This window comes from Calonectris borealis, chromosome 14 (genome assembly GCF_964195595.1).
Source record: "Calonectris borealis chromosome 14, bCalBor7.hap1.2, whole genome shotgun sequence".
NCBI classification, from domain to species: Eukaryota; Metazoa; Chordata; class Aves; order Procellariiformes; family Procellariidae; genus Calonectris; species Calonectris borealis.
Window position 1 is genome coordinate 1,391,716 of NC_134325.1, and position 25,633 is coordinate 1,417,348.

Consider the following 25,633-nt stretch of genomic DNA (forward strand, 5'->3'; position numbering starts at 1 on the left):
GAGTAACCCTGGCGGCGGCTGCCCGGCGGCTGCCGGAAGACGGGGCTGAGCGGCGCGGCTGCGGGGGGGCTGCCCCGGCCCGGCCTCCCCCCGCGGGCGTTTTCCGGAGCCGCCTTTCTGGTGGAAGCGGTCCCGCGGGTACGAAGCGGCCGAGCAGGCGGCGACGGCGTCCCTCAGCGCGGGGAGGACCTGCGCGGCGGCGGCCCCGCGCGGGAGCGGTCCGGGGCGGCGGAGCAGGAGCTTTCTCTGCTGCGGCAGGGAAGATTTACGAAATAAAACCAAATGTTTCTGGCGTCCCCCCGCCCCTTCCCCTTCTTTGTGGTGCGTTGGAAGAAGTCATGAGCTATTTCGGCCTTCTGCAGTGGGCCTCGGCTAACAAGTAGAGAAGAGGTTTTCGTGCAAGCGTTTATTTAATGCACCCTAGCTTATTGCAAAAGCTTTTTAGGCTTAAAAACTTTGCCTTGAGGGAGCTGTGCTCACTGACAGGTTTTTAAGCTGTGTAACTGGTGCCCTTCACTGAGCGCCCCGTGTTCAGTAACAGCGGGGCGGGCGTGCTTTTTGTAGTTGTAGTTCCTGGTTTCCCTGCTGGTTGTTGCATGGATGCATTGCTGATGTGTTGCAGAGGTGTTCGCTGTGTTATTTCCTTTCTTTTGAAGGTCAGTAGGTCTTGGTACCTGTTGTTATGGTTGTGCAGAAAAATAAATCCTAAAAGTGCAGGAGGTTTTTGATTGGGGTTTTGTTTTGTTTTGTTTTTTTTCCCAGCCATGTCCATAAACAGCAGGGAAAGCTGTAGTTAAAGATGGGACTGGTGTGAAAGACTGATGCTGAAAGTAAGGGTGACTTTTCCTAAGAAAAGAATCTTGTTAAGAAAAAGGGGGATGTGCAGCGTTGGAGAGTGTTTGATTCACAGCTGGAAACGGTGCCAGTGCCTTCAGGGAATTGAAGACTGGGAATTGCATAGAGCCTGGCTGCCGCTTTGAATACAGAGGTACAAAACCCAGCTGCTCCTCTGGGTAAGATGCCGTACTTCAAAAGTGCCTCTGCAAAAAAGCCTGTGTGTTGCTTTGTTTGCAGTACGAGCTCCCCGAAGAGTGCCGTGTCAGCTCCTGGGGAAGCTTTGGTGGACAGTTTTGGTCCTGGAATTTAGGGTGGCTAAATTTAGGGCAGGGCCAGGATGGGGGGAAGATAAGCGCTTCCTTACCTACCCCGGGATTAATATTCTGTGCCTTATCTGTTAGGTTCTTAGGCGGCACTTCCATTATTTAAATCGTTGCATGGACAGTTCTGACAGTGGTATTTAAGAGTTAATCTTTTTGTAACTTAAACAGGGGAAAGCTGGATCTAAATTTAGATTTAGAGGGCTTTTTTAAAGCCCCCCGTGCATGCTAGATTGGCACTGCATGGCTCTAGGCTGTAGGACTCTCATTAATCTGAATACTTTCCCTGCCTGGTTCCTCTTACTTTTACCTTTGGAATGTGGTGGTGGCAGATACTAGTCACACCGTGATTTTTACAACTCTTATTTTCTTTTCTTTCAATGTAGCATATGCAATTGGAAACAAAGTCGAATGCTTTCTGATGTGTGACATTGGTTTTCCAGAGTTGTTTGGTCTATTTGGGAAAAACAAACAAACAAAACCCCAAACCAAAACAAACAAAAAAACCCCACACCAAACCAACAAATAAAGCAGATGTGCCAACGAGAACTGAAAGCTCATGTGTTTGAATATTTAGTAGACTTAAATTTGGTTATAAATGCTCTTTAGAACATGACTGCTCAATAATTGCCCATGAAATTAGATCAGCATTCAAAACCACCCTGTGAGAAAATCCAGCTGACTTGTTTTCTTTGCCTGTGCATAATCCCGAATGTTACCCAAGCAGATTAAAATAAATGCCTTGTCTAGTAGCTCCTCTGTTCCTAAAAACTAGAAACTACTTTAAGAAGTTGGCGATGGAGGAGATCGGTTGGTGCCAGAAAGGAAGGTGCGTATGACTGGAAGAGTCGCTCGCTGTTGTAGGCGGCTCCGTCGGCTTCGTGTCAGAATGAGCTGGAGCTTGAGTGTGTTGTGCAGACCGTGGCTCCTCTGATGGTTAGAAACTGCACTTGCTTCTAGCTGGAACATACTCAAAGTACGTTAAAATACCGATTTGTGGTAATGCATATGGATCTTGGTTCAAAAAACTATATGTTTACTGAAGTGCTTGTTTGATAAACACTTGTTCCGGAGGAAACGCTTAATCTTCTCTGTTCTTAAAGCCAACAGAAAACCCTGTTGCTAATACGGCTTGAAGAAAGTACTTGTAATTGCTATTTGATTGTACAATTAAATGACTTAAGGCAGCTCGGTGTAAAAATGTAATCTGTCCTAATAGCAAAGCCCAGGCTTACGATTTATACTGCAGCAGAGCCTGTGCTGCGGTGGGCACCCAGCGCTCGGTGCGAACCCGGCTTGGCCCTAGCGAGGTTGTGCCTTTGGGAAGGGAACCTGTGGCTGGGGAAAAGCGCTGGTGCGTGTAAAGTGATTGAACACCTGCCACGCACTCATTGCTTTTGCAGCTTAATGTTTTATTAAAATATTGTGAGGTTCTTCTAAATGAGAATTTGAAATTGGGGATGTGAAGGGGGAGTACGGTGTCTGCCTTTAGCAGAGCTAATGTGCAACCTGTAATTCAAATACTGGATGTGCTGGGCGCAGACCGCAGATGTGCGAATGATGCGCCTGCCCAGGGAATTGAAATGGGGTTTGCTGTAAGCGGTGACGCCTGGCGTTAGTGGTATTGAGGATCTCTGGCCAGGTTACCTTGCATCTGTTCGCGAGCTGCCTGCTGGGGATGCTTCCTAAATTACTCTGAGTAAGTGGGATGCAGAAGAGCGGATCCGCGGATGCGAGAGCCTCCGCTGCTGAGGGGCTGTATGCGGAGTGCTGCACCGTGGGACTTCCCCCGTGAGCAGGCAGCGAGGGGTTGGGTACAGCGGTGAGGGCAGGTCCTTGGCACCCCCAAAACTGAAAGCAGCTGTAGTTGCCTCAGTCGAATGGCCTTCAGGGATAACCGCTTGCCTTTTAGCAGTCTGGACTTTTAGGTTACAGAAGTGCATAGTTAAGGTTAAGGCAGAGGAATGACTACAATCTCCTTCTCAACCAAACTTCTTGGTTTACATAGTAATAGTAAAAATGCTTCCTATCTATTTTGTATCTGCCAGTTCTAGCTCGGGGGGGTTAGAAAAATTCTGATGCGGTAAGTGCTGGAACAAAAGCTGGGCTTTTGTACAGGTGGGTGAGCTCTCTAAAGTGTATCACAAATGTGTTTGTGTTTCACAGTGGTAATTTGTTTGAAATGTCTCTCGTAAGAAAAAAAAACTTGGAAATGCTGCTTATTGTTCTAAAAAAATAGGAGAACGAGCTCTCATATTAGGTGTACAGTCAACTTTGGTTTCCTTCTTTTTTTCTTAAGAGCAGCTGCCCAGTTTGGAAAAGGTTGTTCATAAAGTAGATGTGCTTAAAATCTCAAGTTCACTTCATCTCGCTTGGTTTCTCCTTGTCTATTCCCAGCTATCCACAAAACACTTTTGTTACTGACAAGATCCAAAGACTTGATTGTTTGCTGCGATACCCGATTTTCCTTAACTCCGAGTTTTGCCTCCGAGCAAAGTACAAGCTTGCATTTGCAGCATAAATATGTCAGTTTAGATTGTCAAGTCACAAGTGCTGATTTGTTTGCCTCTGTGCTTAAAGGATATCTTTCCGTGGGGTAGCAGGGTGAAAATAACATGGGTAGTTGTTTTATTCCACAGCAGTGAAGAAATGCATGCTGTTTGGAAATGTAGTTAAGTATATGTTGGTCAGAACTGTGGTTTGTGGGGATCACTTTTAAAAATACAAAGATCCTTTCCTCACTGTGCTTATTGCTTTGCTTTAAGAACTAGGGAGGAGGGGAATGATGGTCATTGTGGTAGCGAAGTGGAGGCTTATCCACGGTTTTACCTCCGCAGTGGCTTTGGTGGCCTCCATCGTCCTCGGTGGCTCGGGAGTGCCGTACTGGCTAGACGTGGCAGTGACGGAACATGCTCTGTCCCCACAACCTGCGACGGAGAAGTGACACAGGCAGAGGTTCTGCATACAATTTAAATACACTGTGTAAATTCCTGCTACGTACATAACAAATATGCCTGCCGCTGCCCTGCTGCGGGGCTGGTGCTGCCAGCCTCTGCCCTTAAGCATCCTGGCCGTAATGTTGCGTTGCTGTAGCTAACTTAGCTTTTGGGAGGGTATTATATAATTGCGTTTCAGTTTGCATAATTCATACATACGCACTGCTGAAACTTGAAAAATTCCTAGTGTTTCTTCCTATTTTTTTTCAGTTACATCATGGAGTGACTGGCTTTTGATGAGTCTGCGTGTTTTCAGCCAACATAAATTGTTTTTAAACACGCTCCTGTTAACAGCCACGCATTTAGCTAAAAGTTTAAACCTCTATTTAGGCAAGATTCTTACTGAAGTTGGAGAAATCTTTACCAAGAACTTGGTCGTTTTGAAGCTCGATCTTTTTTCTTTTTAGCTTTTTTTTCCCCCTGAGCATTGAAGACTCCATTTGCAGTTTAGTCTGGTTTAGGGAAGCCTACATTTTTAAGGCTCTTAAGTGCAGAGCTGTGCGACGTGGCTCGAAAAGGGAGTGTGCAAGTAAAGATATGCATCAAGAGTACTTGAATAAAACTCAATCTTTTGTTCCAAAAATTCTCTTAATATGCAAGATATGTAATGTGGAGCAGGGAGAGTGGAAGAAGAGCACCCGATTGAAACTTCTTTGCTGCACTTGTAGAAGAATCCAATATTTTTTTTGTATTGAGATATGACAGCTAGCTTTATAAGTGTCAATTAATTATATTTTTCCGTGACTTGCTTACAGAAGCTTGCAGGGATCTGTCTTTTTTAATGCTTTGTAGCGTTATATATTAAAAGCTCTGGTTTGATTGTCATTATGAATTTGGATCATGAGACATCTCTCAATATCTGTCAGTTTTATTGCCAGTCTGTGCTAATGCACAGCAATTAATGTGATTGCATTAGTATGCACCGAATCAAGTCTCCTCCTTTCTGTGGAATAATGGTTGTGAGATCTGAGACTTCTCTATTTCGTGACAGAGCTGTGAAAACACCTTTTTTTTAAAGGACCTAAAATACGTAATCTTTCTTCTTGTTTCTTTTCAGTTGAGCAAGGTAGAGTATTTTGATTTGAAGCACATACTGTCATTCTGTTAGGCCTTGTTCAAAGGGCCTCTGGCCCCTTTCAGTTTTGCATTTCATTGCTAGTCCACAGGATGGTTTTGGTGTTTGCGGGTTTTCTATTCCTATTTTCAGTGGGGAGTTCCGGTTATACCTTTCTCTGTCATCCAGGAGCCCAAGATAAAGCTGAATCTTCCGCCTAAACTGAGTTTCACAAGCAGCTGGTTTCATCTGGCTCAGTAGGGATGTGAAACTTCACGTAACGATAACTGCTTACCTGTAGGCACCTCTGACTTGAAACTGGGAAAACCAATCAAGGGCGTGAGGAGCCTTTGCTGTAGAGCGATGTCCCTTCTGCCGTCCGCGTCTCCGCAGATGCGCTGGATGCTCTTTGCCGGGCTGACGCCTGCTCTGCCTGCGTAGGTGGTGCGCTGCCTCACTGAAGTCTGCCTTCTCGCAGGGAGCGGATTCCCCATGTCCTGCCATGGATGATGACAGCCAGGATGAACTGATAAACAAGAATGCTGCGCTAGGCAAGGGCAAAAGACAGAGTCTCACGCTCCTCAGTGAAACAGGTAAATGCAGCCTCTCATCATGTGCACATTTATAGTTCTAGGTTGGAGAACCTATTGGTTTAACCTCCAAGGAGAAGTAAAGATGTATTTGTGACCATTTATTTCTTTTTCCCTGAGAATTTTTTTGGTTTGCTTCCTCAATTCTGTATCTTAAACTGCTGGCATGCTTCCCTTGAGTTTCTCAGAACAGGCAGCTTTGATACCACTGAGGAAATCTGGGTTTTCACTTTATATACCATGTCCTGAGCAGGAGTTGTGGTGTGTCCTTCTCTGCTCTGCCTGTCTGTCTGCATCAAATAGGTATTTCCTCTCTTCCTCTCTTTTCTTTTTAAGAAAGCAATGGTGGAAATAGCTGTGATTCAGAAGATGATACTGGAAGTGAGGAGGAAGAAGATGACACTGAGGAAGAGGGAGGTGAGGAGGACAAGGAAGAAAGTGAAGATGAAGAATTAGAAGGTAGGTCTGTTAATGTGCCTTAACAGGCATTTTTTTAATAATTGGAGGAAGAGTGGGATGAAAGCTTTTCCTCCAGAAATTAACCATCAAATGTAAATCCACAGATGCTGCTGTGTCAGGCCAATGCCCAAATCCTACAGTAATAAACAAACAAGTAGTATTCCCCAATTCCTAAGTTTTCAAAGCATTTGTATGTTTGAAGACTACCCACTAGCCAAAGTGATGTAGTCAGTAGGAGTGAACTCTGCCCCAGCATGAGTAGAAAAAAAAGTCAAAATTGCAGCAATGGCTCATGCTATTTTTTCACTTATGAAAAGCATGTTTGTTTGTTTGCTTTGGCATGGGGCTCTAAAGTGAATGTTGTGATGGGGAGTTCTGGAAATAAATTACTATTGCTGTTAAGCCTAGTGAGGAGGGAAGACGACTTGACTGATTTTCCTTTGAAAAAGGAGTGTGGATGTTACTTGAATTTCTTAATTTTGCTGAAAACGTACTCTGTGGGTGCATGTACTTCTAAAACTGCTGCACTAGAATTATTATTTGGATAGACGAAAATAGAGGTTTTTATCACATCTTAAAGTGTGTTGGGAAGGTAAGAGCACAGTTTTCCAAGTTACCAGTTAGCCTGATTTGAACACAGACTAAAGAGTTGACACCAGGTGCTAGAAAGCTTTATTAATCCAGCATTTAGAATATTCTCTGCTATGTCCAGACAGGAGAATTCAATAGAAAAGACAAAAGACAAGGGCCCCATTTTCATTATTAAAAAAAAAAAAATCCACAAAACAACAACAACCCCCCTCAAAAAAAAAAACCAACCCACCACCACTGAAAAAAAAACCCAAACACCAAAATAAGTGAGAGTGGTTTTTTAGGTAACTTTTTCCTGCTTCTTGAAAACGTCAACTTACTTCACAAGTTTTAGGGAAAGACTAACACACATCTCTGTATTTTGTACTAAAAATTAAAACACCTTTTTGTTTTAATGTGTGCTGAGTGTTTAAAATTAATTTTACTCAAACCCAAGCTTCTTTAAGCAGTCTCCAGCTAGGCACCCAGATTCTTTGACTCTCAAAATCATGATTTACTGGTGAAATCTTTAATCTGTTCTGCGTGTGAGCGTATTGCTGCTTCTTGGCCTCTGGAAAAGGAACATGATAACTTACTTTATTTTTTAACTTCAGTGTTCAGTGGTAGCCTGACACATCCTACTCTCTTGTTGTTTTGATAATCTGTTGTTTTTCTGCTGTCTGTCCTTTTAATCTCTTGCAAGACTAGTCACGTTATCAGGCTTTATTTTTTGCCAGAGTAATCCATTGCTATTGCTTTTTAGTGAAGGGATTTAGGAAAAAAGAAAACAGCAAAAATTATTGCCTCAAACTGGGGAGGCTGTGCTTCATCCTTGCAGCCCCATAAAATAAGCTTACTTGGAATTTTCTGTGAACTGGCGCCCCATCCTGCCCACCCCCTCTTCCCTCGCTGCTGAAGCCCTGCAGCACACAAGAGTTGTTTTTCATCTCTCACTTTTTAAGATGGCGAAGATGATGATGATGAAGAAGAGGAGGAGGAGGAAGAAACTGAGGCCGCTGTAGGGGGAATGACTGATTCTCTGAAATTAGAGCCACACATAAACGGAGCGAGCATTTCCTCTGATGAGGATGGTGAAAACTGCCCCATTTGCCTCAACACGTTTAGGGATCAGGCTGTTGGGACTCCCGAGAACTGTTCCCATTACTTCTGCTTGGACTGCATCGTGGAGTGGTCCAAGGTGAGCTGTTTTGTCCCTGATGTCCTGTGGCCTTCTGGTGTGCTCTGCTCTCTCCCCTCTGATCGTGCTGTTCTGTGATGAGAACAAAACACTGTAACATTTATATTTGCTTTCTTAAGCTTTCCTACACAGACTTGGGTTACTGCTCTATTTGACAGGGTTCATGTTTGTGAGGTGTGGATCTGTTTTTCTTGTGCCCATCGTGATCTGTTCCGTTCTCTGAAAGTTGTAATGTCATAAGCAAGTGTTGTTTCTAGGCATCTAAAATTCTTTTTTTCAAGTCAAGACACCAGTAATACTGGTTTTCTCTATGTATGTGTGTATCTGTATATCTGTCTTTATCTCTTGCTGAATTCTGTGTTGTGGCTGTTGGATGGGGGTCTGTTGTGACAGCGAACATTTAAACATAGAAAAGATGTAAAAGAATACTGACTAAATCAGCACTTTGCTCTGAATTCAGTTTTCAGTAAGAGTTCCTTGCCGCCTAACTGTGTAGTTCCCATAATCATAATCCAGGGTGAGAATTACAACAAAACTTACTGTGCATGCAGCAGTACTGGTGGCAATTAAATTTAAAAAAAAGAAGTCACTCTTACTGAATATATTTGTAAGCCATTTCCAGTTGCTCATTCGTCCAAAAGAAAGAAAAGGCCCTAAAACATGAGCACTATTTCAAGGCAATGTTTGGACGAACTTTGGTGTTGCTTTGGCAATTGAATAATAATTAAAGGACTTCGGTATAATAAAGGCTTTTCTAAAAATGTATGTTTTCTCTGATACAATAGGTTGTTTGTAAACCAGGTAAGTCAGATTTAAGTACTTAAAATGTCAAGACTAATAACTGTTAAAATGACCACTACATTAATTTAATGTTTATTACATTAATAATTGAAGAATTCCTTTTTAAAAATAGAATCTAGAGATGTGCTTATTAACTGTATGGGGAAATTTTTTTTTTCTTTCTAGAATGCAAACTCCTGTCCAGTGGATCGAATCCTCTTTAAGTACATTAGCATTCGGGCACGTTTTGGTGGTAAAATCTTAAGAAAGGTAAGGTTTTTACTGTAGCAAACAACAAGGCCAGTTGCCACAAAATAGCTATTCAAAGGTTTACACTTCTAGCATGTTTATCTGATATTTGGTATCTGGATGAATTATTTCCTTCCTATTTTGAGATTGCCTTTTAAGGAACTGTTACAATTTTTCTTCCTCCTTAACCACGTTTCCTGCGGTATTGTGTGTGGATTGAAGTGTGGCATCGTTTCTGATGGCAAAAAGGGTGGTTTTCATAACTGCCTCTTTTGCATAATGGACATTTGACTCCAAGCTGTTCTGCATTGATAACCCTGCCCACATGGGGAAAATGCCCCGCATACTGCAAGTGCTGCTATAATATGAATAGGAATAATCTAGGTTATACACGGTCTCTTCCTTATGTCTTGCTACCAGCTATACTGTGTAGCAGTTGGGTTTGTAAGGGGAGAGGGACACAAGGCAACAGTAGAGCTCTTAAAGGCACAGGTTGAGTGTGTGAGTAGTCTCTCACAAAAGAATACTGAAGAGCTGTCATTGCTCTTTATTAATATCAGAAACTTGTTGGTTTTCAGGGGACATTTAGGAGTTTGATGCTCTGTTTTCATAAACTGATGGTTTATTATTAAGTGTTTGCATTTTAACAGAAGTGCGAATTAACATTTAACTCATATGTTTGGAGGGAAAAAAGCTAAGCTTGCTCTCTTCTTTTGTCTTGTTTTTGGGGGTTTTTTGTTTGTTTGACTACTTTTGATCTGTTTTGGGAATTTTGGTTTCACCTGTTCTTAAAATGCAATTTTCTATAGTTGTTGGTGTCTGAGAGTAGACGACTTCATTAGATGTTTTCAAGCATTTGATCACGTCCTAGATGTGTTGAATGAACTAAATGAAGGCTCTGGTATGTTAACAGCCATTTTCGTTCATTCACTTTTAGATTTTGCTGCAGGTACTGTTAATGTGACAATGGATTTTAGCACGTGCCATGTTCTGCATAAAACATGAATCCCTTTTTTATTTAGATTCCTGTTGAGAACACGAAAACTCAGGGTAATGATGGAGAGGACGATCCAACCTTCTGTGAGGTGTGTGGCAGAAGTGACCGCGAGGATCGCCTGCTGCTGTGTGATGGCTGTGATGCAGGGTAAGAAAGGTTGAAATGAACTTAGCACCTGCATGATTGCAGATGGCACCGCAGGGCTGGCCAGCGTTTGGTCCGCAGGCGCTGTCTGGTCTGTAGGCTGCCCCTTGCTGCTCTCTTTGGACTCATCGTGTGGCCAGGCTTGTATCCATGTGCTTACGGTGCAGACATCACCATGGTGCGATGGACCCTTTTCTGGTCATTTAGCAGCGTATGTGTGGAAAGTCCCGCACACATCAGTGCTGCAGACCACCGAAACAGGTGACCATACCTTCAAGTGATGAAGATGTTTTTGCTCATCCATGCAACATCTGGGTACATGGAGGGTGAAAAACACATATCCTTTATGTCTCCTTGAGAGGGTGCATGACTTGTCCCAACTGACAGAGCATTAGTGCTGTGTGGGAGAAGTGCTTAAGATGCACAGTTTTGTGAAATTTTGAGGTCTTGTCTTTATAGCCACAGCTATTAAATTATTCCCTTACTCTTGCTTACTTTTGTCGCTGCCTAGCATTTTTTCCCCCCTCCTTTATTAATAAAATAAGTGTTTAAATAGAGGCATCAAGATACTTGACCACAACTTTGGGCCTACAGTCTTCTGCTAGAATTTAAAGCTTGTATACTGTTTAATCAGTCTTGCAGCATTGTCAGTTTGATGATGTCAAAAGTTCCCCATTGAACAAAGAGAGATACTTGCTTGCAATGAATATGTGAAATAATCTTTCAAAAATGACTTTTAGCAAGCTAACTAGACATTGGTAAGTCTAGTTTTGTCTTTGTGTGTTCTGTAGTGTCCATATATACCGATTCACCTTCTGGAGAAGAGACAAAATCAGGAACGCTAAATATTGTTAAGCATGTCATCAGAACACTGAGTTTAAAATACTTAACCAAAACCAGTGTTTCGTAGGTCTTATCTGAAGTCATGTCTTTCCGTTCTTTCTGAAATTTCAAAAGCCTTATCTGAACTCAGGGTATTGCTTCAGATTTTCCTTTGTGGTCTCTCAATAGTTTCTCTGATTTTTTTTTTTTTCTTCCCCAAGTCTGATACAGGTTTTGATTTTTATCTTATTTTCCTAAAATAAGTTCTTTATAACTGCTTTACTTCTAGAGTTAGCACTTCCGGAAGCACTTCCTGAAGAAAGAACTTGCAGTCTTTACTAGCTTTCCATGGCTGAGATTAACTCTAGAAAAATGTAGAATAGCTTGCTTCAAATCTTAGTTTTATTCCTCTACATTCTCTGTCTGACCTTACATTGGAGTGAAAATTTCATCAGTTATTTTTGCCAACAATTCTAAAGCCAATGGAGTCATCCTGTCTTTCCATTGCTTTTAGCTAGATGTGGCTTTCCACAATGTTTAAACTATGTGGTATAATGCTGTTATCTTACGAATTAAAACTATGGTTTAAGTAGTCAAATCTTTTTCCATTGAAACCATTTTCAGGTAAGACTTGTTGGAATGTGACAACCTAACTTTCTGAACTGTCTAACAATAGCATTAAGATTGCTGTGAATACAAAAGTGCGCTTTTGTCTAGACACTTGAACAAACAGTAGAAGAAGGGTTAATTGCATTAGTGTTGTGACACATTAACGTGTGACTTCATTCAGGTTACCAAGTAGCAAGAAGAGAGTAACACTGATACAGAGATAGGTGTCAAGAAGATGAAGAACAGGGCTACGTCTGTGACCAAAATTCCTTACTTTCATAGATCTCATTTTTCTTATTGTTTGTGAGGACTGAGACAAAATAATGAGGCAGAAGGTCCCCAAAAGCATCCATTCATTCCTTAAAAGTACAAGAAAGAAATCCGAAATCAGTTCTTCACTGCCAGTCCCAGAGCCCAAGAGATGTGTTGAGGACTTGATGGCCAGTGTCTCTTGCCCTCTGCGTTGCACATAAATAATCCTGGCCAGACCTCTTGGGCACAGTCTTTGTGCTTGTGAGTGCGTGGGTACAAGAGTGCAAGTGTGCAATCATAGAATCATGTAGGTTGGAAAAGACCTGTAAGATCATCAAGTCCAGCTGTTAACCTAGCACTGCTAAGGCCACCACTAAACCATGTCCCTAAGCGCCTCATCTACACGTCTTTTAAATGCCTCCAGGGATGGTGACCCAATCACTTCCCTGGGCAGCCTGTTCCAATGCTTGACAAACTGTTTGGTGAAGAAATTTTTCCTAATATCGATCTAAACCTCCCCTGGCGCAACTTGAGGCCGTTTCCTCTCGTCCTATCGCTGTTACTTGGCAGAAGAGACCAACCCCCACCTCGCTACAACCTCCTTTCAGGTAGTTGTAGAGCGCAATGAGGTCTCCCCTCAGCCTCCTCTTCTCCAGGCTGAACACCCCCAGTTCCCTCAGCCGCTCCCCATCAGACTTGTGCTCCAGGCCCTTCACCAGCTTCGTTGCCCTCCTCTGGACACGCTCCAGCACCTCCATGTCCTTCTTGTGGTGAGGGGCCCAGAACTGAACACAGGATTCGAGGTGCGGCCTCACCAGTGCCCAGTACAGGGGCACGGTCACCTCCCTGCTCCTGCTGGCCACACCAGTTCTGATACAGGCCAGGATGCCGTTGGCCTCCTTGGCCACCTGGGCACACTGCCGGCTCATGTTCAGCCGCTGTCGACCAGCACCCCCAGGTCCTTTTCCTCCGGGCACTTTCCAGCCACTCTTCCCCAAGCCTGCGGTGCTGCCTGGGGTTGTTGTGACCCAAGTGCAGGACCCGGCACTTGGCCTTGTTGAACCTCACACATTGGCCTCGGCCCATCGATCCAGCCTGTCCAGGTCCCTCTGCAGAGCCTTCCCACCCTCCAGCAGATCAACACTCCCACCCAGCTTGGTGTCACCTGCAGACTTTCTGAGGGAGCACCCGATCCCCTCGTCCAGATCGTTGATAAAGACATTGAACAGGACCGGCCCCAGTACTGAGCCCTGAGGAACACCGCTCGTGACCGGCCGCCAACTGGATTTAACTCCCTTCACCACAACTCTCTGGGCTCGGCCGTCCAGCCAGTGTTTTACCCAGCCTGTCTAAGCCATGAGCAGCCAGTTTCTCCAGGAGAATGCTGTGGGAAACAGTGTCAAAGGTTTTACTAAAGGCTAGGTAGACAATATCCACAGCCTTTCCCTCGTCCACTAAGCGGGTCACCTTGTCATAGAAGGAGATCAGGTTAGTCAAGCTCGTCCTGCCTTTCATACAACCATGCTGACTGGGCCTGATCACGCGGTTGTCCTATACGTGCTGCACGATGGCACTCAAGATGATCTGCTCCATAACCTTCCCTGGCACCGAGCTCGGACTGACAGGCCTGTAGTTCCCCAAATCCTCCTTCCAGCTCTTCTTGTAGATGGGCATCACATTTGCTAACCTCCAGTCAACTGGGACCTCCCCAGTTAGCCAGGACTGCTGATAAATGACAGAAAGTCGCTTGGTGAGCACTTCCGCCGGCTCCCTCAAGTACCCTTGGGTGGATCCCACCCGGCCCCATAGACTTGCGTGTGTCTAAGTGGTGTAGCAGGTCACTAACCATTTCCCCTTGGATTATGGGGGCTTCATTCTACTCCCTGTCCCTGGCTTCCAGCTCAGGGGGCTGGGTACCCAGAGGACAACTTTTTACTATTAAGCAGTGAAGCAAAGGCGGCATTAAGTACCTCAGCCTTTTCTTCAGGCTTTGTCACTATGTTTCCCATCTAACAAAGGATGGAGATTCTCCTTAGCCTGCCTTTTATTGTTGATGTATTTATAGAAACATTTTTTATTGTCTTTTATGGCAGCAGCCATATTAAGTTCTAGTTGGGCTTTGGCCCTTCTAGTTTTCTGCCTGCGTAACCTCACGACATCCTTGTAGTCCTCCTGAGTTGCCTGCCCCTTCTTCCAAAGGTCATAAACTCTCCTTTTTTTTCTGAGTTTCAGCCAAAGCTCTCTGTTCAGCCAGGCTGGTCTTCTTCCCTGCCGGGCCATCTTTCGGCACATGGGGACAGCCTGCTCTTGCGCCTTTAATATTTCCTTCTTGAAGAATGTTGAGCCTTCCTGCACTCCTTTGCCGTTCAGGACTGCCTCCCAAGGGACTCTGTCAACCAGTCTCCTAAACAGGCCAAAGTCTACCCTGTGGAAGTCCAAGGTAGCAGTTCTGCTGACCTCCCTCCTTACTTCTGCAAGAATTGAAATCATTTTGTGATCGCTATGCCCAAGACAGCCTCCAACCATCACATCACCCACAAGTGCTTCTCTGTTAACAAACAGCAGGTCCAGTGGGGTGCCCTCCCTAGTTGACTTCCTCACCAGCTGTGTCAGGAAGGTATCTTCCACACACTCCAGGAACCTCTTAAACTGTTTCTTCTTCTCCGCTGTATTGTATTTCCAGCAGACGTCCGGTGAGTTGAAGTCCCTCACGAGAACAAGGGCTAGCGATCATGAGACTTCTCCCAGCGGCTTATAGAGTATTTCATGTGTCTCTTCATCCTGGTTGGGTGGTCTATAACAGACTCCCACCATGATATCGGCCTTATTGGCCTTCCCCCTGATCCTTATGCATAAACACTCAACCCTATCATCACCATCATTAAGCTCTAGACAATCAAAACACCCTCTAACATACAGGGCTACCCCACCGCTTCTCCTGCCTTGCCTATCCCTTCTGAAGGGTTTATAGCCATCCATTGCAGCACTCCAGTTGTGTGAGTCATCCCACCATGTTTCCGTGATGGCAAACGTCATAGTTTTCCTGCTGCACAAGGGCTTCCAGCTCTTTCTGTTTGCTGCCCATGCTGCGTGCATTGGTGTAGATGCACTTCAGTGGGGCTATTGATCCCGCCACCTTTCTGGGAGGAGAAGCCCCGATTCCTACGTGACCATTCTCAGGCGCTTCTGTGGTTTCTAACGCATCAATAACCCTTGTGTCTTTGCTGCCACGTGGGTCTTCATCTCCTACCTCCACTGAGACGGCAGACCAAAGGACCTCGCTAGCACACCGTTCCTCAAACATAGGCGGTGCCTCCCCCAGCATTATCTCTAGTGAGCCTGGTTTTATCCTTTCACCCCTTCAAATCTGGTTTAAAGCTTTTTTGATGGGCCCTGCTAACTCTTGTGCAAAGATCCTTTTCCCCCTTTGAGACAGGTGTACCCTGTCTGTCACCAGCAGGTCTGGTGTCATGTAGACCGACCCATGATCAAAAAACCCAAAATCCTGCCGGTGACACCGGGCTCGGAGCCAGGTATTGATCTGCTGGGCCCTCCTGTTTCTTCCCTCATCATTCCCTGCAACTGGAAGGACAGAGCTGCTTGTGTTCTGATCCTTTAACCAGTCGTCCCAAGGCCCTGAAGTCTCTCTTGATTGCCCTTGGACTTCTTGTTGCAACTTCATCGCTGTCTACCTGAAAAATCAATAATGGATAATAATCTGAGGGCCGTACCAGGGTAGGAAGCTTTCTCTTCACATCTTTAACCCGGGCCCCAGGGAGGCAGCAGACTTCCCTAAGGAGTGGGTCTGGTCTGCATATTGGGCCTTCTGTTCCCTTCAGAAGAGAGTCTCCTATGACAACGACCCATCTTTTTTCTTTATGGAAGCAGTTCTGATGCAGGGTGTAGCCCGACTTCACTTCGGCGACGCCCCCAAGCTAGATGAGCCATCGTCCTCGTTATTGTTCGGTTCCCCTTGCAGAGCCTTGTACCTATTATGCAGGGGCACCTGGGGAGGTGGGGTAGCCACAGAGGAGACGTGCCCGCTGCACCGGCAGCAGGTAAATGAACCTGAGAGAATGAGTGTGAGTAAAATCAATTTACTTCGAGGTGTTTTTTTTTTTAAAAATGGGTATCGCCTTATCCTTCTATAAGATCTGGCATTGAGCTTTGCTATGATGGTTTTCTGTGTGATGAGGTTCTTTCCCTATCCAGGGGACTCCAGACAGCTGTTGCAATAGGTTCTCCAAAGTTTTAAGGCTGAAAGTCTTTGCTTGTCAAGTGGGTCATAATGAGACTTGAGAACTCCCAGAGACAATTTGAAAAGTATGTAATGAAGTTCTTGCTGCAAGTACTTTTATTATAACTTTGGCCTGAACCTAACAATATGACTTGTCAGAATACTGCTTTGGGGAAATTACCTCACTCCTGGTAGCTGGCAGTTGGAGAACAAACTCTCCTGTCCCAGAGAAGAAAATACTTTGCTACTCGAATTTTAAAGTAATGATTTATTGCAAACATTGTTTTTCAACTTCATCTTCTTAAGTCTCTGAAAGATGGTAAAATCTCATGTGCTAAGGTGTACTCTGTCATGCAAGAAGGACATGATATTCCATTTTGTATTGACAATTAATATATTTTAGTATAAAGATAACATTGGTGGTTTTGACAGTTTAGCTGCAAATTGAGTCTATCACGATGTGGTTGGGAACAGGTTTGAAAGACACAATCTGAAGTCGGGGTGATGGGTGGAAGGTAGATTAACAGCTGTAGCCTCTCTGTGTTTTTTTTGTATTGCTATAAAATGGGATTAGAGCATCAGATGGATGTTCCTTCCCTTTCCTTACTCTGGCCGGGCACTGAGATATGTTATCAGGCAGTGAATTTTGGCACGGGAAGGTGAAACAGAGCACTTCACTCTTTTTCCTTTACTTATTTCAGAGTTAAACGCTGTACTACATCAGAAATAACAGTAGGGTTTCCCCTTTCAGAAGAAGAACAAAGTTGGTCATAGGAATGTTGCTAATTTGAAGCTGAACTCTTAGTTGAAGGCTGTGGTCTCCCCGTGTTCCTTGCCTAGGGAGCTTGGTCTAAGCACTTGGTTTTCACGGGAAGCATCTCATTTGCTCGGGAAATCTGTTTTAATTCTTTTTAGCAGTGTAACTTGAACGTGAGTTGCTTCAAAAATTCTGTGCTACTAACACGTGCCGCTTTGGCTGGGTTTTAATTGCTGAAAATGGAATTGAACAAATTACAGAACCCCAGTTGGGTAATGTTGAAAGGCTTTCCTGGATAGCTGTAAGTGGTTGGTGAGACTGTTCAGTCTAGCTGCTCAGCCTGGTGGATAGAGAACCTTTCAAAAGGCCTACCTACGGGAGCATCGTGCGCTCTTCTTTCCCTTTGAGGTTTGATAGGGAGGAGCACGGTTCTCAGTCGGATGGTGTTTGGAACTCAGTGTGGTTCGTCTCCAGTCCTGCAAGCAGCTGTATGAAGCCGGTGACTGACCAAGGCTCTGCAGCCTAGCTTGTGCAGTTAGGCAGAAATCCTTATCATGCCAGGTAGATGTGGGATGCAATGCGTTTATTCAACGTAACAAGGCATTGCAGTTGACCTGTGTCGAGTCCTGCAAAATAAAATGTTCATAAGTACCAGTAACGTCAATATGTTGGTTTGCAGGAATCTGATGATGTTTCCCGATTGCCTGTCTCCCCAGCACCTCAATACTTCCCTTCTTTCTCTTTGCCACCATCGGTTTTGGCTCTGCACATTTCTTGCAGCATGAGTTCAAATGGCAAGCAATACACCACACAGCGAGGGAAAAACGCTCACTTTTCTGAGCTTTTTTGAGCCTAAAGTGATCAAAATACCATCTAGAATTGAAGAGCCTTATATAACTATCAGTTGCATCGTTTCGCTGGAGGTTGGTAGAGGCAGATGCATAGACCATAGTTTCAAGCTTAAGAAAATGTGTCCGCCTTATGTAGCATGTGGATAGAGGTAAAAGGCTCTATTCCCTTGCTAAGGAGCACATTGTTTGATTTCTATTTTACTTTTTTTTTCTTTTCTCAAGGTATCACATGGAATGCCTTAATCCACCTCTGAGTGAAGTCCCTGTAGATGAATGGTTCTGTCCAGCCTGTGCCCCCATGGGTGTCAGTGCTGCTGCAGGTAAGGGTTTCGTGGTATCCAGGCAAAGTAAATATTTTTCTCCTGACTTAGATGATGTGAAGCATGTGCTGTTTTGAAGAGATGTTTAACCCCTGGTTTTATCTGTTTTAAATAATTGTTTTGATAGGCATTCTCTCTTGAACCTGAAGAGTTGACTTGAACTCTTGACTGATAAGAGGATCTTGTTTATTAAGATTTTCATCTGCAGTTACAACCTGTGGAGCTGCTTCTTATAAGCATTCTTCAACCTTCCTGAGGCAAGCCCAGCACCTTAGTGCAACTGCCCTGTATTACATTGGAAAGAATTTATTAGTATCTGATTAGTAATCAGATTGCCAAGGTAGCAGCAATTTCTGTTACCTAGAAAATCGTCTTTCTGTGTAACAGTCTGAAGCAGTCGTGTCTGTGCTCATTTCCGTTTCAGAGGATGATGTCTGCCTTTGGAGGTGATTGGTTTAAGAAAGGGAATACTGATTTTTTTTTTTTTGTCCAAAATTCTTGAAATGCTTTCACCTGTAGAAAGACAAGTGACCTGGGCATCTTTTCTTCCAAGATACAGATCATGTCAGTGAAGAAGAGGTTGCTGCCCTCGTGGCTGATGTTATTCCTACCACCAGTAGGCTACGCCCTCACGTCCGAACCCGAGCTATAGCCAGAACTCGGCAGAGCGAACGAGTTAGGGCAACAGTGAACAGAAACCGGATAACAACAGCGCAACAAATTCAGGTATTTAGGAGTCTTTGCTAATGAGCCTCTGGAAGAACCTTGTGCAATAGTTGAAATAAGTCCCTCCTTAAGTAGCTCAGCTGTCTGTATTGACTGTCCATAGCACAATGGTTAGTGGTTGTAGAGTTCTTTTAAACTGAGAACATGTGTGCAAATTGCATGACCAAGACTCTCTATTTTGAAATCTCCAGTAGCTTCCTCTCTTAATCTGCATTTTTATCACCTCAGCTGTGAGCAAAATTGTATTTTTATTCCCAGTGGCTGTTAATGCACAGTTTGTGCACCACTTCTGGTTTTTTAGCATGCTTTTTTGCAGAGACAGGGCATGTTTATTTGACACTTGTGTATTTGCTTGTTTGTCCTCCTACCACCTTTCCCATAGCAGTAGAACCTGTTGGCCACCTTCAGCCAAATTGAAGAGAAAAATTTAGTATTTTTAAGGTTGCTATGTTTGTGAAAATCAGCCTATTATTGAAGAGAAAAAACCCAGGTGCTAGTGTCCTCAGTGATGTGGCAGTGTGAGTTCAACCACATTAACAGGTACTAGAGAATCTATGCAAGAAAGTATCCCAAGGTCCCTCAAATACTTTACTCGTTGTACTGTTTACTGAAGATGACTGCAGTTGAGATGTTTCTGTTGGCTGGGATAATTACGATCCTTTAGGTAACAATTAGTATGCTACAAACTGAGAACTTTCAAACTTGGGGATCTCCTGCCTGCTTTGCCCTCTGGCTTTAGCCAAAGCACTCTACCTGTCACTTGCATAAATACAAAAAGCCTTAAATTGCACAGGAGCGTATGGTGACTTAGTGTGGAAGCAGAGCCTGTAAATAACCTCCATGGGACTAGTGCTATGTTAATTGGTTCTTCATTAATGCTGCTGTTGAATATGGTAGAAACGTGTAAAATTCTACAACTTTAGACAGGAAGAGGAGGATCTGACCTGACATAAGGAAAAATGTTTTTCCCCTGGGGATGGTCAACCGTGGGAGTAGGTTGCTTGGACGATTTTTGAAATCTCTGTTTGGTGGCTTCCAGCAAAAAAAGTTTTGATTGTATTAAGTCAGTTTTTTTCCAAAGGTAGGAAAACGTAGGACAGAGTGAGAAGGGAAGAGTAGATAAAACTAAGTATTTCTTCAAGTCGGTCAGTTGGCTGTGGATTTCAGATTGGGTCTGCTATAAAAGCTCTCCTTGGAGTGTGAAGTGCAGACTGGGAAAAGACTGAATTGGAGGTAGGAGGTCTGGCAAATTAAGCTTTCCCTTGTAATCCAGCCGTAAAGGTCAGGTGAGAAAGAAAAGGGAAATGCAGTTAAGATTGTGAAGTCCCTCAACTTCATGAGCTATGCTTCTATATTCTGTAACTTCAGGCAGAAGAAATAAAGGTAAATAAAGACAGGCTTAAGGGGAAGCAAAACAAAATGCCAAAATCTGGGGGAAAAAGTGGAGGTTTTTCATTACCTTACCTTCCTGCTGGTTGGGAAGAACAGTCTACTGTTAGCTCCCCAGAGCTTACCTGTTAGATTTCTCATCAAAATCATTGTAAATGGGAGGAGAGAAATTTGTAGCAAATCCCAAATGGTCTGAATTACAGCAGTAAGCGCAGTTTGAAATAGGTGCCACGAACGAAGATCTAGCTCGCCTTAAGTTTTTATCATGTTTTTTTTCCCTTGATTTAAGGAATTCCCAGAGTGCTTTAGCAGTCCTTAGATTCATTATGTCCTCCATGGTAGAGGTCATCTTATTTGGCTGCCAACCCCCCTGTCTCCAAACCCAGGCCTTTTAGTTTCAACTTTAGAAGAATTAATAAAATAGAAAAACTTGATGAATGATTTGATGCATTGTTGTTAAGCAATTACATCTAAGTTGTCAGGGTTATATGTTGAAAAAAAATAACTATAGAAGAGTTGTTTGAGGTGAAAGGCTGTGCAGGGAAACTAGCTTTTCTTTCTTGCCCTACCTGTTGTTTTAGAAATACTGTGTAGCTGTCTCCTGCAGATGAGAGAGGTGGTGCCTGGGGACTTTACCGTTGTGTAGTGGTGTAAGCCTGGGAGCCCAATACTTCCCGTTCAAGATGCTATTCCTAGCTCCACTTCTCAATCTGCAGAGATTATTGCAAACTATACGTAGAAAGGCACTATTACGTATTCCCTTTGTCTCTGAATAAAAGTGCATCTCATTCTAGCTCGTACCTGGAGTTGACTGAAGCTTAATTCCACTGGTTAAGGAGTATGTAAACTTTTGTTCTCAAAGCATAGAGAGATGCTGATTTCAGATCCTTGGAAAGCTTTAGTATTCAGGGAGGAGTTTGTTTTGTAATTCATCTGTTGTTGTGTAGGTGCTTAAACTAGTGGTGGTTAACTAGACGCACTGGTTTAGGTCCTTCTAGAAAAATAAATAAGTTTAGGCTAATGTTCAGGGCTTTCCTTACTCTATTCTGTTCTCCCCCAAATCAGAGAACCTTATGTAGTATTTATGGCACCCACGATACTTAAGACAATGGCGTTCTAATAAAAATAGCTCAATAAAATAGTTTGGAGCATGCATAGTGACACTAACAGAGAAGCCTGGTGAAATTACTTCCATAGTAAGATGAATTGAAGCATGTATTTCTGTTGGCGTATAATATTTTCAAACATTTTGCAGTTTGAAGCTTCTTTGCCGCTGCAGGATACTCTAAAGCCGTTCTCCTCTAGTGTTTGTGCCACATGTACTTTTCGTAAATGTACAAGGATCTGATGCATATGCTCTGGTAGAAAGTAATCACAGTGAATAATCCATAACATCAGAGACATCTTTGCATCTGCTGCGCTCACATGAAACTTTATCAATTCTTGATGCATTGTTGTTGCTTGAGGAAATGGGGGAGGTGTTAGGAAAGATGTCCCTGCCCATGGCAAAGGGGTTGGACTAGATGATCTTTAAAGGTCCCTTCCAACCCAAACCATTCTATGATTCTATGACATTTTAGGAATATGGGTGGTGTGGGCAGGGCCAACTTAACATAGCTGTTGAGAGAAACCTGCTCTTAACATCTTTCCAGCCGAAGGAAGGAACAAACCTGTGCTGTGTTTGCCCAGCAAGGAGGCTTTGAGTTCACATTCTGAGACTGGTGGTTCAGAATCCATACGCTTCAAATGTGTTTGTTTAAATCTGGTTGACCCTTGAGTATAGAGAGAAAGAAGAATTTGAAACTTGTAGGAGCAGCCCCTGCTTATCGCAATGAAGCGGTGCTCTGGAGCGGGACTCACACCTGCCATTTCAGTGAGTTCCCCGAGGTGTGTGCTTGCCTCTGGACATGTTTCACAGCATTAGGTAAATCTGACCTAAAGAATGAGGCGTTTAAGACAGGGAACCTGTACTGTGTTGGCTTTTCAGTCTTTGCTCATCACACTTGCTGTGTGATGAGCCAGGGGTCAGTTAGGTGGATTTGGGAAAGTTCTTAAGTGAGCTTTTTCATTGAGGAAATGTCAGGGACTGTTCTCGTTTAAAGGAGTTAGGCTAGCTGTGACTTGTAATACTGAGGGAGGCTGAAGGGCAAGGTCGTGTTCTCCTTAATATGACAGACAATAGGTGAAAAAGGTGACATAATTGCTTAACTGGCAGCTTGGTCACACGAGTGCTTCTCATTCGAATCTCAAACCCATTTGTCATCAAATGCTTTTATAACTAACTTGTTGCTGACCTTTAGATTTCTGTATCACGTAACTTCTAATCCCCTATGCAGCACGTGCCAAGGTACCTCATGTCCTCTCTTCTGGATGAAACCATTGAGGCAGTTGTAGCAGGCCTAAACACAGCCATCTACCAGCGTCCTCTTACAGCGCGGGCTCCTACTAGGCAGAAAAGAAGAACAGGTAAGGGCATCGGACACCTCCTGTGGTTCCCATCTGCAAGAATAACAGCTTTGGGGAGATGAGCCTGAATCATACAAAATGCTCCAGGTCAGCTGTATGCTGCCACACCTGTGCAGCTACGGGAGCATACCATATGCATTTTCTTCTTTGCCCATACCGCCTCTGCCCAGAAGCGTCTTGAAGGTTGCTTTTAAATAAATCCTAATGATTTCACACTTTCTGCTCTGCTTTTTATACTGTTGCAGCACACTGTAGGTCTCTTTGGGCTGCATTGTGTGCCATGGGGGAATGAAAAAGGGAGGACAGGGCAAAATGCAGTGCCAGCACTTAGCCGGATACTTGGTTGTCTTTTGTCCCATCAGGTAGGAGGAAGAAAGTACGAGGCAAAAAAAGAACTCAGACAAAATCTTCTGCTGGGAAGAAGAGTTCAGGGACACAGCAGAAGAGACGCAAGCGTCTGATGAAGAAGAGAAGGGGGAAGAAGATGAGAGTAAGACCACATGTGAGTTTCTGCCAGTGTCAGTATCTGCCATTTTTCAGCCATCTGTAAAAGCACTATAACATGGGATTCAGTGGAAAAAATACTGTCTTATAATGATAGCAGATAACTCTTTTTCTCGTGGGAGTGTGTGCAGGAAGTGTCCGGTGTACTCCAGAAAGATGCTGTACGTGGAAACGAATTGCAACTTCCATGCAAGCCTGCTGGGTTTGCTGACAAATCCTGTTACCTGAACTGCAGAGATCACACTGTAACGCATGTCCTGCAGGCTTTGTGTTACGCCTTGCCATTCAGCGGTAGTGTTTACTTGGTACTGATGCAAGCTCCGTTAAAGTTGCTACCACCTATTCTTTTTAATAGGCTATGGATGTTTGTGTCTGTGTTGTTGCAAACCCAGTTAATCAGCCATAAGTGTTCTCAGAATCCCTTTCAGTTGTGGAGAGTGTTCTCACGTGAACTATACTGAATACTCTGCACCAGCTTGACTTTTGTCCTCAGCTACCTTAACTAGAGTCTACATCCAACCTTTAATGAGGAATTGACAATTTTGAATGACGTTATTAAAGATTTTTTAGAAACTTAACTTATCTGGTCACTTAAATCTGATACGTGCAGTCTCTGTATGAAGTGATATATAGGCCATAGTTAGAAGTTTAATAAATGCTTTAAAACAAATATAGACAATAAATGCACACCACTTCTGCTACCAACAGTAGTATCCTGATGACTGTATTTAGCCTAAGTCAAGAATTTGGGGCTCTAAACCCAAGGTACATACCTGCCCTAACAGAGAAATAACCCAATCTCTTTATCTGTGCAGGTGAAAAATGAGGTTACTACTCGCTCCCGTATTGCAAGAACTCTCGGTCTTAGTAAACCCATGCGTGGGGCCTCGCTTCCTTCCATGTACAAACCACCGGAGCCATCACTTGGTCTGATGAGAGCAGATATCGGTGCAGCTTCTCTGTCTGTGTTTGGAGATCCATATGAGCTGGATCCTTATGAAAGGTAACATATCTCCACGTTATGATCAGGGACCTGATAATTTTACAAGTGTCGGGTTGTTTGTACATGTGACTTTTTGCAGAGTGTAGATCTCGCATCTGAAGACAGCTTTGGATGCACAGCTTATAATAACACATTGGCCTGTTCTTTCTTTCCTTCTTGGCCGAGTTGCTGAGCTCTTAAAGAATCAGCCTTTTTTAAAGAGGTTTGCTGAAATAATAAGCCTCGTGAAAACCTTTAAGATTTAAGGGGTTATTCAAAGGCTAGAGTCTGAAGGAGTCGGATCCTAATCAGTCATTTTCCATTTATTTATTTTAAGTGAAGATAACTAGCATATTTGGTACACAATAAACGGTGACTTCACATAGAATTAAATGGACCTGTGGGATCTTCCATGTTTCTCCTTTTCCCATCTTCACTTTTCCAGACACTTTAAATTCAAGGGAATCTTACTATGCCATGGTTTGTGTCACTCTTAAGCTTTGGATTTTCAGGAGGGGGCATCTGAAATTATTGTTGGTGAAATTTAATTTTCCACTGAATAAGTCTTTTTGATCCTTTCATAAAAGGAAATTACCCATTTAATACTTTAAAAATCTACATTTGAATCTCTGCTGGCTGAGTTACGCTGTTCTATTTATGTAGCCACAGAAAATAAGTATATTGCACAAATTTTTTTTAATGTATCATAATAAAACAAACGATGCTCTCTAACCATATCTGTCCTAGTAGTATTATCTACTTCATCTATTTGACATGAAGAACATTCAGACAATTTCAGGGTTTGTGTGTGTGTGTTTTACCCACAGTAACGAAGAGGTTCCAGCAAATCCAGATTCACCAGTGAGTGCCAAAAGGAGAGTTCTCTCCCAGTCAGCACTGAGGTCTCACCGTCCTGTAGCTAGACCTATTTCTGTGGGACTTCCCAGGTAAAAATCCATCAAGTTATTTATTTTATTTTATTTTTCTTGTCTAATTGTCTGATGGCCCTAACAAAAGAGCAAACTGGGTGATCATCCTGGTGTAACTCTTTTCTTACTCCGAGTATTTTGAAAGAGTGTGTGCATGTGCCTGTACATGTGTAGATAAATAACCACAGCATTTTATGCAAGAATTCTTTTTTTATGTTGAAGGACACACACTTATTCTGTCATAATAGCTCTAACTATTGCACTGAAATTTCAAATTGGTATTTCCACCCTAATCTGGCTCTTCTTGCTTTCTGTTTTGGGACTGTTTAGTAACCCCATGAGTATGTTTTAAATCCCAGTCTCATTAACCTTTAAAAAACCACTTGCTTATTTGAGAGGGCCGGGGAATCTAATTGCACATCCAGAGGAGGAGGTGAGGGATGTACCCACCTCACCCAATTCCTTTGCCATTTGTTGGCACTCAGAAAATTGAGGGAAGACTCTTTTGTTTGACCCTGCAATTTAACAGTTGCTTGTCTCTGTGTGTGCAAGTTGTGTGCCCCTGTGCCAGCCAGGGTGCCTCCCACCGGCAGCC

The 25,633-nt window shown here is 43.5% G+C and overlaps 1 protein-coding gene across 7 annotated transcripts in view; it reads left to right on the forward strand.

Moving 5' to 3' along the window:
- PHRF1 (PHD and ring finger domains 1) overlaps nt 1-25,633 on the forward strand; it is a 36,250-nt gene that overhangs the window by 338 nt on the left and 10,279 nt on the right. The window contains exons 1-13 of one of the 7 annotated variants that reach the window (XM_075162933.1): nt 164-379; nt 3,995-4,112; nt 5,686-5,800; nt 6,134-6,256; nt 7,789-8,024; nt 8,991-9,074; nt 10,076-10,197; nt 17,945-18,042; nt 18,596-18,768; nt 22,494-22,623; nt 22,986-23,125; nt 23,943-24,130; nt 24,937-25,056. In XM_075162933.1, the coding sequence (XP_075019034.1) occupies nt 339-379; nt 3,995-4,112; nt 5,686-5,800; nt 6,134-6,256; nt 7,789-8,024; nt 8,991-9,074; nt 10,076-10,197; nt 17,945-18,042; nt 18,596-18,768; nt 22,494-22,623; nt 22,986-23,125; nt 23,943-24,130; nt 24,937-25,056 (1,688 nt within the window). In that variant the 5' untranslated portion in view covers nt 164-338. Of the gene's footprint in view, nt 1-163; nt 380-3,994; nt 4,113-5,648; nt 5,801-6,133; nt 6,257-7,788; nt 8,025-8,990; nt 9,075-10,075; nt 10,198-10,279; nt 10,456-17,944; nt 18,043-18,595; nt 18,769-22,493; nt 22,624-22,985; nt 23,126-23,942; nt 24,131-24,936; nt 25,057-25,633 lie in introns of those variants that run through there. The other 6 variants (XM_075162934.1, XM_075162936.1, XM_075162938.1 and 3 more) reach the window with 6 other exon arrangements.